The sequence below is a fragment of the Leuciscus leuciscus genome, assembly GCF_965113295.1.
Source record: "Leuciscus leuciscus genome assembly, chromosome: 5".
NCBI classification, from domain to species: domain Eukaryota; kingdom Metazoa; phylum Chordata; class Actinopteri; order Cypriniformes; family Leuciscidae; genus Leuciscus; species Leuciscus leuciscus.
In genome coordinates, this window is record NC_138729.1 from 39,460,644 (window position 1) to 39,480,822 (window position 20,179).

At 38.2% G+C, this 20,179-nt stretch overlaps 3 protein-coding genes across 3 annotated transcripts in view; 2 read left to right on the plus strand and 1 right to left on the minus strand.

Moving 5' to 3' along the window:
- Nucleotides 1–168: 168 nt before the first annotated feature.
- Nucleotides 169–3,418, minus strand: hmgn7 (high mobility group nucleosomal binding domain 7). The gene is made up of 6 exons (XM_082169923.1): nucleotides 3,255–3,418; nucleotides 2,364–2,390; nucleotides 1,959–1,988; nucleotides 1,621–1,668; nucleotides 1,392–1,499; nucleotides 169–1,055 (listed from the first exon to the last, which is right to left on the minus strand). Exons 1-6 carry the CDS (start codon nucleotides 3,267–3,269, stop codon nucleotides 996–998), a joined length of 288 nt encoding a protein of 95 aa, XP_082026049.1. The 5' UTR covers nucleotides 3,270–3,418; the 3' UTR covers nucleotides 169–995.
- Nucleotides 3,419–3,919: 501 nt separating this feature from the next.
- LOC309498929 (uncharacterized protein) lies at nucleotides 3,920–8,296 on the plus strand. Its single transcript, XM_082169916.1, has 3 exons — nucleotides 3,920–4,164; nucleotides 4,534–4,702; nucleotides 6,285–8,296. The coding sequence occupies exons 2-3, from the start codon at nucleotides 4,543–4,545 to the stop codon at nucleotides 6,923–6,925; spliced, it is 801 nt and encodes a 266-aa protein (XP_082026042.1). The 5' UTR covers nucleotides 3,920–4,164; nucleotides 4,534–4,542; the 3' UTR covers nucleotides 6,926–8,296.
- Nucleotides 8,297–10,928: 2,632 nt separating this feature from the next.
- Nucleotides 10,929–20,179, plus strand: part of LOC309498914 (connector enhancer of kinase suppressor of ras 2) — a 39,666-nt gene continuing 30,415 nt past the window's right edge. Inside the window, exon 1 of the mRNA XM_082169885.1 lies at nucleotides 10,929–11,231. Within this exon, the coding sequence (XP_082026011.1) occupies nucleotides 11,168–11,231 (64 nt within the window). The 5' untranslated portion in view covers nucleotides 10,929–11,167. The remainder of the gene's footprint in view (nucleotides 11,232–20,179) is intronic.

The window sequence follows — 20,179 nt, forward strand, 5'->3', positions numbered from 1 at the left end:
GCAACGTGAACCAGTGGTGAAATCCGCTATTGCAGTTAGATAATTGCATCAACCACTGTTATAAACACTTGATAACTGATAATAGAACAGCATATGCAGAGAAACTCTGTATTTAAGACAGTATTTAATACATAGTGACCAAATCAGTGAAAAAGACCACAGCAGACATTATGAGGAAAACTCCAATGATGGATTTTATTGAGTGAGACCGAGAGAATTATAGGGGACACTAAGTACTTTTTCACAGATGAATTTTCAGTGTTAAAAAAACTCCAAAAAACGCTTAAATTTTTTTTTCTTTGAATCCTGTAATTTCAAAAAAGTCCTCTATAATAACAGAAGGGTTGTTCTGGCCTCCTAACAAAGCCCAGTTACATGTTTCAACAAATTGCAAAGGTGGTATGATTCTTAAAAACACCAGGAGTCACCATCTAATGCTGAACCTGGAATGTAAGCAGTCTTTAGTTGTTTTCTTTCTTTTCTTCTACATTTGTTGAACTCATTCCTCTTTCTTAAAGACAATCCATTACATTTAAAAGAAAAATAAAACAAACCCCGTACAGAAACGTTACAGACTCCAGAGCAACATCACAAGCACTAACGGACATACAGACTGAGAGCCTCCTCCCACCTCCCACTCCAAAACCAAGCTACAGACCATCCGCTTAAAAAAAAAAGAAAAAAGGAAAGAATTAAAATCAGAAAATCAACTAAACGAAAGAAAGATGCCGCCTTTTCCCACATCTCTCGTGTTGTAAACACCTGATACAGCCGCGGCCGAACACAAGACTTGTTTAGTCAGCTTTGTTTTTTGTGCTAAAAACCTGAACCAGTATTTACAAATTCGCTGATAAAAATATTCTTCTGGTGGTGATGGGCAGAGAGGAGGTTGTTGAGAGAGCTGGAGAGGGAGAGAAAACTGGGAAAGAGAGGAAGATAAAAGAAAGGAAAGGGGGAAAGAGAAAGAATGGACGGATGGATGGACAGGCGTGGTGCTACTCTGTCTTCGGGTCCTCCTTCTCGGGCTCTCCCTCCTCTTCTGGAGTTTTCTCAACCTGTGGAATAAAAGGAACAAACCCATGAGAATCAAGCAGGAATGCCTTTGCACCAATCAGAATCATTCTTTACAAATAGAGGAGGTGACATTTGGAAAATTCACTTTAGTTTAGGCTATCAATGTCTTCATGTTAGGGAATTAATTGAACCATGTTACTTAGTATTTTTAAAATGTTATTAGGAAGAATTAAAAAGCTTTAAAATTAAACTTTTTTTTCTTTTCTTTCAAGGGACTAGCCAAGTAAAGGTTGTTTAATAGTGACAGTAATAAAGTGTATGATTTGAGGTAGACCGATGTGTGTGTGCGTGTATATATTATATATAATTTTTTTTACCTCGTTGGTCTTAGTCTCGCCATTTTCTGATTGATTCTCCTCCTTGGATTCCTCAGCCTTTGCCTTTGCTTTTTTCTCTTCCTTTTTATCGTTCACTTCTTTCTCCTTCTGTCAGAGAGGAAAATAATGACTATAGAGCAATCCATATGAGACAAACCGAATCATGGAAACAAGTGACACAGAGTATCAGTAAAAGTGTGTTCACTAAAAGTGTAATTACTACAAGTACCTTGGGAGTTTTTTTCGGTTTGGGTTCAGGTTTTGGGGGGTTTGGTTTCTGAAGGGAAAAGAAAATATATGATAAATTCACAAACTTACTGTTTGATAAGAAAACTGCATACCTAAACAATGAACATATGAATAGTTAAAATAGAGCACAGCATGGTCTTTGTTGTTCTGCCCTATCCTGAATTTTACAGATCATCTTAACGGAAAAGTCTGGCAAGACAGTGCTAATAATTTCCGAAACTATGTTTAAAGTTCCTGAAGACATTTGAGGACTTCTTAAAAATAAAATAATTATATAATGGTAACATTAAAAATCTCTTTAAAAAGAAAACAACTTACCGCCGATAATCTAGCAGACCTTCTCTGCGGCTACAAAAGGGAGAAAGAAAAAAAATCTATTTATTTGAGGGCAGGTAAGAGAGAACAGATACTTACTGTAACGCCTATTTAAAAAATCTTGTTCTTTCTCTCCATTTCACCTTCTTTGTGTACCAAGCCAGCTTATACTTTAAACTCAGCACAGTTTAAAGTACTACATAAAGGCTGTTATTGGCTCTTATGACAAATTATTTGTGGTGTTTCTCGTTTGTAATTCGATTCAGTAATTGTAATTCAAGAAGTGCCCGCTAAATAAATAAGTGTAAATGTAGATATAGAGTAAGTAATGCATTTGTAATGGTTGTGATTACTTAAAATTTGCAACCCAAAATTGCTTAAGATATTCTTAGAATATTCTTTCAGTACCTCCTCCTTGACTTCTCCATCAGTTCCCTGCAAAAGAACAAAACAAATATCATAAGTTAGAACATGATCTATAATTGTATTAACATAAATGGCGGGAAAACCAAAAAGGAAACTTGTAGAAACATTGGGATCTGGTGTTCTGCATGTTTGTAAATGTGAGCAACATGCTGGGGAGGCTGAAAAACGTGTGGTTAGCTCTATTACAATTCAAATAACTTTTATTAGAGAGGCTTTGCAAATAAGTTTATTTATAAGTCAGCGGACGGCAGTGCAAAATGGTGAGCCGATTTTTTATTTATTATTTTGCACGAAGGCATTTCACTTCACAGGCTTCACACATTTGAATAAGGAGGAGGGGCGCGATTATCCCGCCTCAACGCTGACACCTGGCGGCAAGCAGGCGTTATGACACTCCTCTTCCATGGCGAACAAAGAAAATGCGTTAAAATTGTTTAAAAACGCGAGCGCCTTTTCGCAAAATTGCCACCATTCAGAACATTAGAGTTATCCAGCTATTTTTTAATCCCCATTTTACGGCGCCTGGACCACGATTGCGCTTATAATCGTCGGTTTTCACGTCGCGCTGTGTTGGAGATGGAGAGAGAGAGAGGGCAGCATGGCTGCGGTTCCACGGGCATGAGATCAAGTCGAGCTTCAGCACAGCTCTGCTCCACTAAAACCCTCCTGCTGAACGCACCACCGTCGACTAAAACACCGCGGTCCGGCAGAAAAAATCGCAAAATTAACAACGATTTTTTATCTGCCCACTGATTCTAAAGAAGTCGCCTGGATTTTTATTAAAAAAACATTGTCTCGAGGGCTTCCTAATTTCACGACTGATTAGTAAGGGCAAAAGTGTAGCCGTGCGCCGCGCTCGGCTTTTCTACATACCTTTCTCTTGGGCATGTTGAGTTTGGGATATTTTTCTTCTTTTATGCAAAACTAACAGGTTATCTTTTGTGATTCGTAGTTCACAGTTCAGGAGACTGTCGTCCGCTATGCACTAATTCTGTAGTAAACACAGGGCTACATTAGAGAGCCAGTGGTTGAATGGGAGGGTGGGGGCGGGGCCATGTTGTGAGTGATGTTCCGCTTGTCCAATCAGCGGGCGTCTGAGTCCGCCACAGAAGAGGCAGATTCTTACCTCCGCTGTGCTTTTACGCGCGAAATCCTGAGGTGTAAATCCGACGGCGGACCTTCCTGTTCAGTTTCCCTCCCAACATGTTAAAAATATAGTTTGATGTGAGTGCGTTCTGCACCAAATAATGCTCTGCCATACAGTATTGATGTGAAAAGGAAAAACTCACGTTTAACCCCAGGAATAAAGTCAGACCCTCCTATGTCTGTTTATGCTATAGCTGCATCTGTGAAGGGCTTTTTAAGCAGATGAGCAGCTTACCTTAGTTATGAGCTCTTTCTATGAAAACGTTCCGAAGTGCAAATATAATGAAACTTGAAATTGCAGTCACATGTGGCAATCTGTAATAGAGAAGAGGAGCCACAAGACTTTTCTCACTTCTGCTTTGTTCAAGCAGAGGCCTAATCTGTGTAAGTGTTTGGGTGTGTGTGTGTGTTAGGGTTTGTGATCTATAACTGCTTACTTCCTCTGCTGCTACCCAGATCAGAGACGCCAGCTCAGAGAAAACATCTCAGACATAGATATATAGACAGAAAGACAGATATATAGATGAGAGAACTATCTGGAAGTGACTATAGATTGGACATTACTGAGCATTACTGTCACTCTTGAGATTTCTGTTTCTGCAACCATACAAAAAGGCACAGCACTCTAAAACGTTTGGTAAGTTTCTTATAGATGTCTTTATAGATAGTTGTGACTATAGGCTATAACGATCTGCTGGTTTTGAACAGTTTATTTGGGGTATTTTGTGTGATCCGATTACATAAATTGGAGTAATCTATATTCTGAAAGGATTTGATTAATTTGAGATTTTATTAAAGAACTTATTCAGGAAGGAAGTGCAGTCAGTATGCACTATACTCTGTCATTCAGTTCTTTTTAATTCCTTATTTCAGTTTGATTTCATTTATGCCTTTTTTATGTTTGATTTTATGATTATACTCTGTTTTTGTATATGATTTAAGTTTCTTCTTGAGAAAATATTAAAATGTATATTCACTGGAGCTCGATCTGTGTTTGTGTGCGCAGGTGGCTATCATGCTCGGAGAAGCTTTCCTTCATGTTCTGAACTGCACAGAAGACACCACAAATCATGATGGACGGTCTCACACACTCCCATCCACCCTCACGACCTGTCCCGACCCCTGCATGACACACGCCATTGCCAGATCACCTCTGACACCACGAACTGTGAGAGGTAAGAGACCACAGAATTCTGGGTTATTAGGGTGAGGTTGTGTTAAAAAAATAACATAAAGTCATGACTGATAGCATTGGGAGATGAACAATGAAGCAATATCACTTATAGACTATGAATGTGGCCCAGGTCCTGGGAACAGTCAATAAATACAAAAATAAAATTCAGGAAGGAAGTGTGGTGCTGCTGATAATTTTAACCCACAAACTGAAAAGCCACTTAAATTCAGGTGTTACATTTGAGCATGTGGTTAAAAGGATAGTTCACCCAAAAATGAAAATTCTGTCATAATTTATGCACTAATGTTGTTACAAAGCTGTATGATTTTAGTTATTCAGCAGAACACAGAAGAATATATTTTGAAGAATGTTTCAACTGTTTATATGTCAATGAAAATCCAAAACAACTTTCATTTTATAAAAAAAAAAAAAATGCTTACAGGTTTTTGACATGAGGGTGAGTAAATGGTGACATTTTAAAAATATATAATTTGGAGTGAACTATGTATTTAAAGTCACCATGAAATCAAAATTGATAATGGAATTTTTCACGGACTTTCAAAATTGCAAATCTAGTAAAGTTTTGAAAATTTTCATTATTAAAAAATGTAATACACATTTATAACGCTATACTTTGAGTGATATTACCTTGGGAGTAAATGACAAAAAAAAACGAATTAACGCTGCAATGCTGTTTGTAATACAACTGCTAAGGGAGTGATGGCAAATTGGACATCTTTCTCTCTTCTGACTGCTGTTATCTATCTCTATATTTTTTCCCTCTTTTGGAAAGTTGTGAAAAAACTATAACAAAATTTTTCTTTTGCTTTTAGAGCAAATACAAATACAAAAATGATATTTGCTGTCATCTCCCATTCACTGCTATAGAAGTTTACCCAACTATGCTGACTTCCGCTTCTGAGAACCCTGGAAATGTGAAAAGGGTCCATTCTTATTTTTAATGAAATATTGCAGTGTTAATTATAAATTATTATTATTATTTATAAATTATATTATTAAAAAAATTCATATGCCTTCGTAATCTTTAGTCAAAAACTTTAACTTCCCTTCCCCCTTGCCGTGACAATTCCCTTCCAGCAACCTGTCACTCACAAACGACAACAATCTAATCAATTTGAAATGATTATTTAAAAAATTTAGAACATTTCTTATTCAAGAACCTGTCACTCATATAAACAGCACAATAGAGAATAAAAGATGATCGTAATTTCAGTTTCATGCAAACTTTAAGTGATAATATTGTGCAATAGAATAAACCAACAAAATTCCAAGTCCATTTTAGCTAATATTTCAATTCAATTGAGTGGCTCACAGCAACAATACATACAAAGGAAAATTAAGAAAATAATTCCAAGTACTTCCTCATTTTGGTGAGTGCCCAAGTGAATTGCACAAAAGCGGCATTTGTATGGAGACATTCAAACTGTCATTCACAGTGTATAAAGTGAGCTCCAAACTCTGGACTTTCCTACAAATTTCCATATTTTTTGCCTATTTATTTTGTGCTATGTTAAGATGAGGCTGGTTATAGCGGTGCTTAAAACATTCTCTCTTCATGTCAGCTGGCAGGCCCGAAGGCCTGGAGAAGCCAAGGCAGTGCCGGTCCTCTGCACCCAGCAACGCTATGCCCATTCTCAGCTGTAGCAGGGAGGAACACTTGGGCATGACTCTATATTGCTCCTGGTGCTGTCCCAGCTTCTACAAGGACTATCCAGACCTCCGGCTTGCAGGTGACCGACTGGAGCACTGGAGTCCTCATAACTCAAACCTGCTTAACCCACCGGACGACGGGCCACTGCTTCAATCTCAAGACTTGATCTTTCTGGAGCCTTCTTTGGAGCCAAGTCAACAAGCAATGGGTGTAAGCCAGCAGGACGAGGGGTATCTTGTCATGAAGAGTAGCCCAGGCTGGGAGAGAAGGCTCACCAACTCCATGTTGAATGGCTATCTGGAGGTCCAAATGCTGGAGGTGTTTTGTCAACATATGGAAAACATGGCGTGCTGTGGATCTTCATTGCTGGGCGCTGACGTCATGCCGGCACTGGTGTCCACCAGCCTGACTGTAGCCAAAGAACAGACAACCAGTCAGGAAGAAGAGCTGGATTCTTCATCCAATAATGTTGTGCGATACTTGAGCACTTGCTCAGCTCCAGCCACCTCCCACTTCAGCTCACCTGTGCTGCGAATTTCAGAAGATGAGTAGCCACACCTATAAACACACTCCTGCCCTCATAAAACTTCCTGTCTTTTGACCAACACATGTATTTTAAAGTTATCTGTGTTGTTAAAGGAATGTTCTGCGTTCAGTACCCACATCATTTGTGGCATGTTGATTACCAGAGATTTGTTTTGACTCATGCCAGGATTTTTGTAAAGCAAAACTAATGAACATTAACATACACAGTGTTTCAAAAGTATAGACCTTATGTAGCTCCGCCCCTTTTCAGCATTGCGCTCGTGCTCTGTCTTTTCTGGTTTGTATTTCCACAGTATGATGGAAGACATTTGTTATGACATCCACTTCAAACATTACAATGCTTATGATAACTTTCGTTAACTCTGCAATATGTAAATCCATGTCACAAGCTTATTACTCTCCGAGACGGATGCTATAGAAATATAAGCTAGCGCAAAAACGGAAGTTCAAAGACAAAATTCTAAAGATGGCTGCACGCTTGTTTCTCTGGCGCATATACAGTACATGCTATCATATAGGGTGTGATAACTTGTGACCTTGTCTATGTAAAGTTACACTACTGTTCAAATGTTTGGGGTCAGTATTTTTTTTTTAAAAGAAGTCTCTTATGCTCACAATGAAGGCTAAATTTATTCAATCAAAAATACAGTAAAAACAGCAATATTGTGAAATATGTTGAATTGTAAAATATCATTTATTTCATGGAGCTGAATTTTCAGCATCAGAAATCATTATAATATGCTGATTTGGTGCTCAAGAAACATTTCTTATTATTAGCAATTCTGAAAAAACTCTGTAAACTGTGATATAATTTGTTTTGTAGGATTTTTTTGATAGCATTTATTTGAAATGGAAATCTTTTGTCAAATTATAAATGTCTTTACTGTCACTTTTGATCAATTTAATGCATCCTTGCTGAATAAAAGTGTTAATTTCTTTCTTTCTTTTTTTTTTACTGACTTTTGGACAGTAGTTTACTTCTAAATTATGTACCTGCTATCTAGCATGATATCCACAAGCAATGTGACATAACTATCTGTAATGCCCTGTGTTAACATGGAACAAACTCCACCCACAGGAATTATTATTATTAATTATATTATTATTAGTAATGCACAACCAGACATTCATCCAGCCACCTATAAAATAGTCCCACCTCGAAAGTATGATTTTGGCTTCTATCTTACAGATAGAATAGTAGTGAATGATGAATGTTTTAAATTTTTTTATTTAATTTTTTATTCATATGAGTGCTTTAACAAACACGAGTCTCACATTTCTATATTTAGACTTTCCAGATTGCTGAACTCTTTACTTCCATTGTAAATACTAAATTGCCTATGCAATTATTACTGTAACTGCAATTTGTGCTTTTTTTTTAATATAAAAAACAAACAAAAAACTGAGGGACAGTTCTGGTATAATGTTTAAAATGTTTTTCTGTTATAATCAACATTCTGCCACAAATTCTGTCAATAGAGCTTAACTTTTGTTCAACTTAACTTTTTGTTTTAATTTACATTTTCATAAATGCTAATTCATCCTTTCCAGACCTCATAGACTGACAAATTGTGACCAACTGCAAATTCCTCAGAAAACCCACAAACAAGTCCAATGTCATAGCAGAGTGCCTCTTTTCTTTTTACTCATCCACAATCCTCCCATCTCCTCTGCTCCTCCATTGTAAGCTTCCATCAACATGGTATGTTTAGAAGAGGAACCAAAGTCATGCTGTCATGTGTAAACTGTGTAATGACATCTATAAATGTTACCACTTCCTCCTAAACAGCCAATCAAATGTTGTTTATCTCCATCATTCCTGCTGCTAAATGCTACTTTCACTTTCCCTGTAATCATAATAAAGCGGTAATAATGAATTTAAACTTTATTAGCTTATGTCCTCAGTTCTATATATAATGCCATAATTCAGTTAAATCAATTCCTTTTTCCATTAGATGTTTTGGTAATGTTTCAATAATGTGAAACTGTTCAATAAGTGTTTTTAAATACTGCCACCTGCTGTTCTTTCTGTGAAATGACACCCAGGCGCAGAGAACAAATGCTGATATTGTGCTCGCGCCCTCTGCTGGGAGCGTTCGGAACGGCGGCCAATGTCACCATCAAGGGTTATGTCATACTGGCCATGGCATTGTCCTTAACCCAGAGCTGTGAGACCTCAACTGTTGTATATTACATCGATGTTTACAGCTAAAATACACGCACTACATTAATATATGCTATATTAGGAATTTCAATTTATTGTAGTAATGAAGGGAAATAGCTTAAGTGCCTTTGCTGACATGATGTTTTGACGTCGCTCTGACGTCACATTCAGGGAGGTGCAGACATAACAGTTAATGGACCATGAGTAATGTGTGTTTGTATGCATGCTGATATCCTGGCACCGGTACACAGGAGCCAAACTCACAGCATCATCAACAGGATTAACTGTTAACTGTGATCTGTAAATGTGTTTGCATGTGTGTGTGTGTTAATCTGAGCTGTGCCAACATGGCTACTTCACACTCTTGTCGCTGCTCTGTGGGCATCTAAACGGGCTCTTTAGCCTGGCACCATGTCGCAAACCATAATACCAGATGGACCGCTCTCTCTCTTTCTCTCTCTCCGCTAGTCCTGGAAGTTGCCCAGGCCAAAATAGCATTTAATCTAGTTCCTTGCCATATTTTGATGTCCTGTGGTAGTGGGACAGGAATGTAAATGCAAATGGGTCAATGATGTAATGCTAATTTATGTGCTGGATCTGTAAAGTAAAGAAAATATATAAATGATAAATAAATGCAATTTATAGAGTCAAATGCACCTTTTGAGATGTTTGTGCATGTTTTGAATTTCTGAACTAAAATGAATTTTAAAGTTAAAAAAATATATATATACAGTGGTGTAACAGGAGATAAAAGGATGAAATAAAAAAGTAATGTAATATATATATATATATATATATATATATATATATATATATATATATATATGAAGCCTCCAAAAGCCACCTCTGTCAAAAATGAGATAATAATATTGAGTGAATGCTCTCCACACACAGTATACATTCATCAAATACTTTCACTTCAAACTCACTAAATCCAAGCCTCAGCCCATTCAGAAATGGGATAGTATAGAAACCTATACATATAGGAGCCTGATAAAAATGTTAATATTAAAGAAAAACGTTCGACGGACTTCATATATAGAAGTATATATATATATATATATATATATATATATATATATATATATATTTACGTAAATAGAAACAAATGTACAAAACAACAATCAAAACCTAATACACAATGATATACATTTCTTAGATAGTGGCATGTTTTTTTTGGCATGTCTCGCACATTCTTGATTGTTACTGCCGCACAGCCGGAGCCCCAGCACCCCCAATCTATTTAGTCTTTCTGTGCATTTGCGATCATTTGAGCATGCTCTGTCTATTTGATCGGGTGACCCGGTTTCCCTGGCTCGGTCGGTTGCGGTTACCTCACTCTGCTGAGCAGCTATTGGTTTAGCTGGCGCACACTCTGACTTTTGCCATATGAGTGATATTGGGCTGCGGTGACGTAAGCGAACGGGCGCGCAGAAATTTTCCAGACGCCGACGGAGGAGCGAGCTCGTGTAGACCCGAAACGGTCCAACCGAGAGAGAGGGAACCGAGAGGGAGAGAGAGAGAGAGAGAGAGAGAGAGAGAGAGAGAGAGAGAGAGAGAGAGAGAGACGCATACAAGCACGCATACCAAGTAGCCGTTTACAAGGCACTCGGTTGCATCTCGCGCTCAGTATCGGACCCAGTGGAGCTGTTCAGCGTTTATCGGTAGTGTCACCGAACAGTCCCCACGCTCACGGAACCGCTGACCCATGTGATACTGCAGCGTTGCGAGCGCGGAAGGGAGGGGGGCGAGAGACACATCCCCCCCCCCACATCTCCACTCGATAGACTGGAGAAGCAGGTGCACACTTGGGAGAGAGAGGGAGAGAGAGAGAGAGAGAGAGAGAGAGAGAGAGAGAGCGCTGGAGGGGGGGCGGGTTAGAGTCGCGCGCGTGGATCTCTCCGTCGCAGTCCTCCGCGAGGATGTATCCAACAGCAAGACTCCTGCCGCGCGCGCGCTGCCGTCAATGTAACGGAATCACATGTGCCCCTGTGATCTAACGGCGGTTCTGATCTGTTTCTCTGGGTTCGGATGGTCCGGGCGCTCCATACACAATTCAACCGGGAAATCAACGCACACCAGCCATGGCGCTGGTCATGGAACCCATAAGCAAATGGTCCCCAAAGCAGGTGCTGGACTGGATGAAAGGTAAAAAAACAAACAAAAAACATTTGTCCCCCCGCAGTACCTCTGCATGACCTATAGCCGGTGGGAGAGGAATGGGTGAGCGGGAAGAGCGTCTCGGCTGCATGCGGGCTGTGCTCGTCTCTGCCTGTGCCGTGCAGTGAGGTATTGATCGCGCTTGTGTGCCATTTTGCGCCTTTGCTCGGCGCACCATGGTGTGTGTGTGATCTGCACAGCGCTACACGCGTCGCGCAATAGGGGGTGTGCGTGTGGTCTGGGGATGCATGATGTGTATGTGTGTCTGTGTGCGCGCGCTCGCGTGGTTTGCAAGTAGATTAGCAAAAACGGTTATAATGACAAAGGGCGACATGGCGTTTTCATACAGTACCTAAATATACACATACGTGCATGTGTGCACGCACACACACACACACACACACACACACACACACACACACACACACACACACACACACACACACAGAGAGAGAGAGAGAGAGAGAGAGTGTGTAAGAGAGAGAGTGCTGTTTCCAGCCTCAGTGAATAAATCTCCCTCTCGCGCAGTGATAACTAGCACCATGGACAGAACCAGGCCGTCGCGCGCTGTGCTGCGATGCAGATGCGCGTAATCTAGGGACCAGAAGAGGGATGACGGTATCTGTGGAAATCAGCTGAGCTTTGACAGTCCCCCCATAACAAACATTTACTCCTTTAAACTAATTAGTATCTATTTTTATGTCACTAGTACTTGGGGTTTAATTACCATAAGTAATCCATTAGTAGCCTATCTTTTTCAATTTTTTCAATTGTTTAGATTCTTGTGCTTCCTACAGTGACTAGTATATCAACTTTGTCACAGTACCTACTAGTTCTTATTTATTTGCTTCTAGTCACTATCCTAATGTGGACATTCCATTGTAACTGAAACAGATTCACATTCATTGCTTGAACATTCATTGCTTGAATTATGTTACTTCTACCTATTTCTGTTTAACTATTTATTAGGGGTGAATTCAGGTTGATTGGGACACTTTTCCCCAGTTATCTCAATGACCAAATATGTCTACCTATTTTATGAGAGATTATTGTGTCTATCCCAATTGTACAGTAACATAAAAATAGATAGTATTTAGTTTTTAGGAAAACTAGGTTAAAATAGCTTTGCATAAACCCATCCAGAAGAAAGCAAGGGAGAGTAAGGCTATCCGAATGCTGCTTGCCGATAGTTGAAGACACCATGCAGGTTTCGTCATGCAGTTATAGCTCAGGGATGTGGACTTGGCCTTTCCTTTTTGAGAAAAACTGACGGCATTTTCAAAAAGCTATACAATCTGACATGACAATTGGTATCTGATTGGAAATAATTTTCCATTAATGACATGCTCTTCTTTAGATGACATGCAAAGACACACTGATGGATGATACACAGACGATATACTGTAAGTAGGACACAATGGAGCAGCTGTGGTGGAGAGACATAGGGCCGAAATACCAGCAAGATCAGATGCAATCTGAAGTGAAGTTTAAGGGCATTAGTGCACATGACATTCAGCGGCTCATAATCGCTACTCATGAGCATTTCAAAGGTCAGATAGCCTTTGCCACCAATCTAATAATGGACAAGTGTACACAGGTGAATCAATAATGGTTGTGATCTCTATGTCCAAAACACCCATACTTTAATGAAATTCTTAAGCCAATTATATGTCCCTCAGGTCTCTCCTGTATCTATTAATGTACAGTGCCCTCCACTAGTATTGGCATCCTTGGTAAATGTGAGCAAAGGCGGCTGTGAAAATAAATCTGCATTGTTTATCCTTTTGATTTTTCATTTAAAAAAAATCACAAAACTCTTAAGTAAAATAATTTAAAAAGTGGGGGGAAACTCACATTATGAAATCAATGTTTTTCTCCAGTTCATGTTGGCCACAATTATTGGCACCCCTATATATTCTTAAGAGTAAAATAACTCTGAAGTATATTCCCGTTCATATTTACATTTTCTTAGCACAGCACGGTGACTAGGAGCATGAAATTGTCCAGCCACGACCTCCTGTTCCACAGGAGAATAAATATGAGGAAACACAAAGGCCAAATTCCCTTAATCATCCATCACAATGAGTAAAACCAAAGAATATAGTTCTGATGTGCAGCAAAAGATTGTTGAGCATCACAAAATAGAAAGTGGCTGTAAGAAAATAGCCAAAGCATTGAAAATCCCCATTTCCACCATCAGGGTAATAATTAAGAAGTTATAACCAACTAAAGATGTTATGAATCTGACTGGAAGAGGACGTGTGTCTATATCGTTCTAATGCATGGTGAGGAGGAGAGTTTGCGTGGCCAAAGACTCTTCAAGGATCACAGATGGAGAATTGCAGAGATTAGTTGAGGCTTTGGGTCAGAAAGCCTAATTTTTTTTTATCAAACAGCTCCTACATCACCACAAGTTTGGTAGGGTTTCAAGAAAAATCCTCTTCACGCATCTGAAAACAAACTCCAGCATATTCAGTTTTCAGACACGACTGGAACTTCAAAAGGGACAGAGTTCTATGGTCAGATGAAACTAAAAATGAACTTTTTGGCAGCAAACCTACTAGATGGATTTGGTGCACACAAGGATAAAAAGTACCCCATGCCCACGGTTAAATACACTGCTGGATCTTTAATGTTGTGGGCCTATTATTTTTTTGCTGGAGGTCCTGGACATCTTGTTCAGATACATGGTATCATGGATTCTAGCAAATACCAACAGATAACAATTTAAAACCTGACGGCCTCTGCTAGAAATCTTATAACGGGCCGTGGTTGGATCTTCCATCAGGACAATGATCCAAAACAAACATCAAAATCAACACAAAAATGTGTCACTGAGCACAAAATGAAGCATCTGCAATGGCCATCCCAGTTCTCTGACCTGAACCCTATAGAAAATGAGTGTGCTGAACTGAAGAGAATAAGCACCAACTTGGAGCTGGGAATCTGAAGGATCCGGAGAAATTTTGTATGAAAGAATGGTCTCTGATCTCTTGTCAGGTGTTCTCCAAACTCATCAGGCATTATAGAAGACGACTCAGCTGTTATCTTGAGAAAAATACATTGCAATAATTGGGTGCCAATAATTGTGGCCAACGTGAACTAGAGAAAAACATTTAATTCATAATGTGAGTTTCCCCCTCCCCCACTTTCAATTGTTTTACTTCAATGAAAGGTTAGAATTTTGTGAATGAAAGATCGAAAGGATAAACAATGCAGATTTATTGTCACAGCCGACCTTTGCTCATATGGAGAGCACTGTATTTAGGCAAAAAATTCCCCCATAGTTGATCAGTCTTTCGTTCATTGCTATTATTGGAATAACTGCCTTGTAAGTTCATGTATTATGACATGTTAGCGTTTCCTACAGAATTTTACATAGGCTATATACTAAACAGTTCAGTAAAGATTTGTCAGATTAATTCAAACCATTTTAACTTGTTTTTTTAAAACAATTTATTAAAAGAAGCAGCCATTTGTTCATGAATCGGACTACTCTGGTCACTCTGTTTATTTTCAATTCACCAAAAAGAACCTTCTAAAAACAGTAATTTGTTTGTGAATAGGATTACCCTGATCATGCTGTTTGTTTCTGATTCACTAAAGAGAACCGGCTGACAAGAGTCATTTGTTCATGAATCGGATTACCCAGAATGCCGTATGTTTTTGATTCACAGGAGCTCAAAATAGTATTTTTTTTTGTTAATTGGACTAAACTGGTCACGTTGTATGCTTGTTTTTGCGTGGAAGCACTTGAGGATATTACAACAGAGAGATTCTTCTTGACACTGTTTCGTGGTGCATAGTCTTCTTTATATTTGATCACAATTCATTATAGACTACAAACTCAAATTGATAAAATATCATAAATTATTTTCTTAGAACTGTACATTTATGCAATATGGACACTACTTAATTGACATTACTCTTAATTGTAACATTTCTGTAAAGCTGCTTTGAAACGGTATTGTGAAAAGTGCTATAACTGTGAATTGAATTGAATTCTCCCCTGTGCAGGATCACTGATTAGTTCTGTATTTTAGAGAACTAGGTTTCACGGCCAGTTGTGCAGGATGGTTTCCATTTTCAGGAACCCTGTTCACTGTCTCAGATGCAACTGCAAACTATAGCTGCTTGTGCATAATCTTCACAATTACTGCTGACAAAGAGTTTGTCAGACCTCAGCACCTGATCCTGGGTCATTTTGCTGGTAGTGATGCTTTCTATTGCTTTGCATCACATTTTCATAGAGATTCTGCACAAGAAAACATCTCTCAGCGTGATTGTTTTGTGTTTATTGTTAATTTCCTGAATTGTAGTCTTGGACCAACTGCCATTGCCATATTTCTGTTATGTGTGTATTTCATTCGTTTTCTTACACTTGCAAAAAAAAGTGGCATGCAGAGATGTGGCATGTGCTGATGACGTCTAGGGATAATCTGCCTCCTCTAACATTACAGACATCTTGTAATATAAAACTCTGCTTCATGCCCAGTTTTGACCTTTACAGCTTACATTTGAAAAATCGTCATGCAGGTTGACATATGATAGGGTCTTATACCCAAGATGACAGTTAAGACTGTGGATATGCATTTGGTTCAGCAGTTATTGTTAAAGGTTTAGTTCACCCAAAAATGAAAATTCTGTCATTATTCTGTCATGTTGTTTCAAACCCGTAAGACTTTCTTTCATCTTCGGAAAACAAATGACGATTTTTTTGATGAAATCTGAGAGCTTTCTGTCCCTCCATTGACAGCGCAACTGACACTTTGACGCTTCAAAAAGTTCATAAAGAGATCGTAAAACTGGAGCGGTTTAGTCAAAACATTTCTGAAGAGACTCAATTGCTTTATGATGAAGAAATTTAATTTAGGCTTTCAGTTGTGGTAAACGGAAGCTCAAGCATGTTTGCATGACGTGCAAGAAACAATGAGGTTTGTTCTCGCGCGTCAAGCAGGTTCAGTTGAGCTTCTGTTTATGTTCGCTGATCAATGTTTATATGTGAATAAAACTGGTCAATTCAAATGGATTAGTTTTACGATCTCTTTATGAACTTTTTGAAGTGTCAGTCGCGTAGCTGTCAATGGAGGGACAGAAAGCTCTTAGATTTTTTCCGAAGATGAACGAGTCTTACGGGTTTGAAACAACATGAGGGTGAGTAAATGATGATAGAATTTTCATTTTTGGGTGAACTAACCCTTTAAGGTTATCCATATAGTTGTAGTTATGATATGGTATTGATATTGCAGTCCTTTCAAATGCGTTCCGTTTAACAGAAACAATTGTCAGTACAATGTACTACTTGGAGTTTGTCTCACTGCAGTGGTTCTTCCCAGTGTTTATTGCTACTGTTGCTCTTCTGTCACTTATCAGAGCATTTATCTCCACTGTTCTCTGTTAACAAAATGAGTGCACACTCCATAAGCCCTGGTGGCTCACCTGTTTCATCTAATAAAATCTAATTTCATTCGCAAACCTATTCAGCTTGTTTGTATCTCTGTATATTTTAGGGGTTTTAATAGATGACTGATGTCCATGTGTAAATAATCAAATGCCTCTGCTTTTTCAACCAGCTTTGTATTATTGCAATGTCAGCAGTATATGTAACTGAACATTGTGTAATCTTTCCCCATTTATCTCCGTTTATTGGTCAACTAAAGTCACGTTTTACTTTACAGGCTTTTGACCGCTCCAAGTCTTTTGTGAAAACTACAGATTGTACTTCCGCATTTTTGTATCCCCGTTCACATACAGTTTGACGGAGCCCTGTGTATTTGTTACATTGGTAACAGTTTTTATAACTTTCTGGCAAATTGAAACACCAAAGCCCTTTTTCTCTGTTTTCTCTAGTCATACAGTGCAGATTGATTAAAAACATTATCCCATTATTTAAATTATCCCATTAAATGTTGGCTGTTTCAAATTCAGATCAGAATAACCTACTATCACATTACTTTCACTGTTGCTGCAGTATACAGCATGCAAATTTTCTGTCAGCATGAAAATCCCGGATGAGCTGTAATACATTTGCCAAAATGTGCGTTATACAACAGAGCTCACTGCCCTGGCCTGAATACTATATTCCATAATGGAAAGTGCTCAATTTGACCTTCAATTTTCAGTGTGATAAAGAAATCACAAGTTATAACCGCCATCACTTTTTAACACCCTTTCCTCGACTCGTTATGTAATTAGACTACCAAGAATTAAGACATTATAAGACACCACAATAAAACAAATCAATAAAAATGCTCAATAACCATTTTTACACATAATAGGGTCATGTTGTAGAATACTTCTGTTTGAGATGTTTATCAATGCATACTGCTTCACATAATGCTTTTAAAAATAGTTGACAGTTTAGTTTGCAGTACACTATTCTATTTGAACCCTGCATTTTCTTATCCAACAGATACAACTTTAGCACCTGTCCTTGACTTTCATAATTTCATTGCAATTTGGCAGATGTATTCAAACTAACCTTAAGTCACGGAGTACACAGTTAATACATACCCATGAAATCAAAGTCTGGAAATTTGTGGCTTTTAGTTCAAGTTAGCTTTGAGGCCATATATTTGCCAGTGATCAAATCCATAACCTTGGTGTTGATAGCACCGTGCTCTACAGCTTACATGAAGGCTGAATATGAAGTAATACTGTGCTCATCAAGCTATTTCACGGAAATTCTTAACACAGTCTGGATTTCTGAAAAACTAACATTCAAATAGATGTACAAGACTGGCTGTCTGAAGGGGGAGATGGGTAAAAGAGTGAACTCAAAAACACAGAGGTCAAACCAGCACAGGTGTTGAGCTCAATTCGAACATTATCTCTTGTGCATTCAGATACGGCAAAATAACTTATTCGATGAATGCCTTCAATTTAATAAACCCCAAACAAATCGACTGCATTTGTGGGGAAAGTGCTCTGCACTCCCTCACCTTGCCTGAGCTGAGTGTTTTATCACTCATTACCTGCTCTTCCTGAAGCTGTGAAGGTCAGGTTTTCTTAGCCAACTAATACAGAATGCTCCAGGCACTCATTTAAAATGATTTCAAATGGTGGATCACCTTCCAAATATAGGCCTATCTAAAATTATTCTTCACCACTCATGCATAGTTATAAATTCCAAGATTTCAACCTGTCACACACAGGTGAAACAGGCTAGTGATAGGAGAAACAAAGCTTTTCGAAACTTTGAATCAATTGTTCCATTTTTTTCATAAAATGAGTCACTGTTTCAAAGCGTTCGAATCGCCAATCACTGGTTTGAAACAAATGATTCGCAAAGGTTTCGAACCTTCATGAAGCGTGTTTTGAATTCATTAAAACACTCACTTTCACACTAACAGCGTTTCTGCTTCGTTTTGATAGAGGAAATAGTGATAGGCTATCTAGGTTGCTAAATTGAGTATTTTAAGAGATAAAAAAAGACTTAAACTTTGCTTTTCATTTATTACTTAAAGCTCACTTAAAGTTCTTCGATAGCTACCTACATCAGAAACTACTAGCCTAACTGATAAAGTTTACACATTATTTAAAACAAGTGAACATTCAGTAATAAAATAAGAACAAATACACAAATTAAGCAGAGTTGAAAACTAAATAACAAAGTTACAAAGTCTATCAGTAGTAGGCTATTCAGGTACATAAATGAATAATTAAGCCTAAATGTATAACACCATTTGTTCACTGTAGAAATTAAATATAGTTTGTTGTTTTATTAATATTAATGACACAGACATAATATAAGGTGCGAGCTGTCAAGACATCCGTTTCTTTCTCAACTGTTCACTTATGACATAGGCCTAAACGAGAGAATACTTGTCGAGACGGCCATTTAAATGGATATTTTGACATAATTTTGTGTTTATGTGTCCGTTCAAGGGCATGGAAACACGAAAGAGGAATCAATTCTGTATTCGAGCGCTGTCTGAAACGTGCCTCTCTCTCTCTCTCTCTGCGTGCTTCTTGTGTGTAAGGCTGTGCGCACAGATAATGCACGAGTCCTGATTTTCGCCTCTTCTTCCGCGTTTAAAATAGTTTGTGTAAATTGGCAAGACAAAACGCGTCCAAATTATAAACTTTTACTCTATGATGGGTACATTTATCAGTTAAACCACGAATCACATGCGTGCCGAACCGTGGGACCTGGGGCCTCATTTATAACCGCTAATGAGGCCCCTGGTCCGTACGGATCACGGATCAACTGCGATCCGTCCCACCCCTGTTGTTGACTGAATTGTTTGAGTAAATGATTCACGAATTGCTTGAGTGAATGATTCAGTGACTCACTCATGAGTACAGTTGCTTGTTTCCTTTCTGTGCATTTGACTGAACCGGTTGAATGAATGACTTAGGGCCTACTCATTTAATGATGGTTATATGTCGCCACCTACTGGCGTAATTATAAAAAAACACACCATTCAAAAGAGTCCAGTAGATAATATTGTGTTTTTGAAAGAAGTCTCTTTTGCTCACCAAGGCTGTATTTATTTGACCAAAAATACACAAAAAAACTATATTGTGAAATAGTATTTGAATTTAGTTTTTTTCTATTTTCATATATTTTAAATTTAAATTTATTCCTGTGATGACAAAGCTGAATTTTCAGCATTATTACTCCAGTCTTTAGTGTCACATGATCCTTCAGAAATCATTATAATTTGCTGATTTGTTGCTCGGGAAACATTTCTTATTATTAGCACAGTTGAAAACTGTTGTGCTGCTTAATATTTTTGTGGAACCTGTGATCAACTTTTTCAGGATTCTTTGCTGAATAGAAAGTCCAAAATAAATATTTATTTGAAATAGAAATATTTTGTTAGGCTACATTATAAATGTCTTTACTGTCACTGTAAAGTTTAGTATTTGATCACTAATAGAGTGAGGTTGTACGTTTTGTGACATCATGAAAGAATAGCCTTGAGCAAAGA

Bases quoted from the DNA above. Each gene is read 5' to 3' on its own strand.
- hmgn7 (XM_082169923.1), bottom strand. The intron at 1,989-2,363 runs GTACTGAAAGAA...TCCCTTTTGTAG, and splicing joins ATGGAGAAGTCAAGGAGGAG to CCGCAGAGAAGGTCTGCTAG. The intron at 1,669-1,958 runs GTAAGTTGTTTT...TTTTCCCTTCAG, and splicing joins GGTCTGCTAGATTATCGGCG to AAACCAAACCCCCCAAAACC.
- LOC309498929 (XM_082169916.1), top strand. From the start codon at position 4,543: ATGCTCGGAGAAGCTTTCCTTCATGTTCTGAACTGCACAGAAGACACC. The intron at 4,703-6,284 runs GTAAGAGACCAC...TCTTCATGTCAG, and splicing joins GACACCACGAACTGTGAGAG to CTGGCAGGCCCGAAGGCCTG.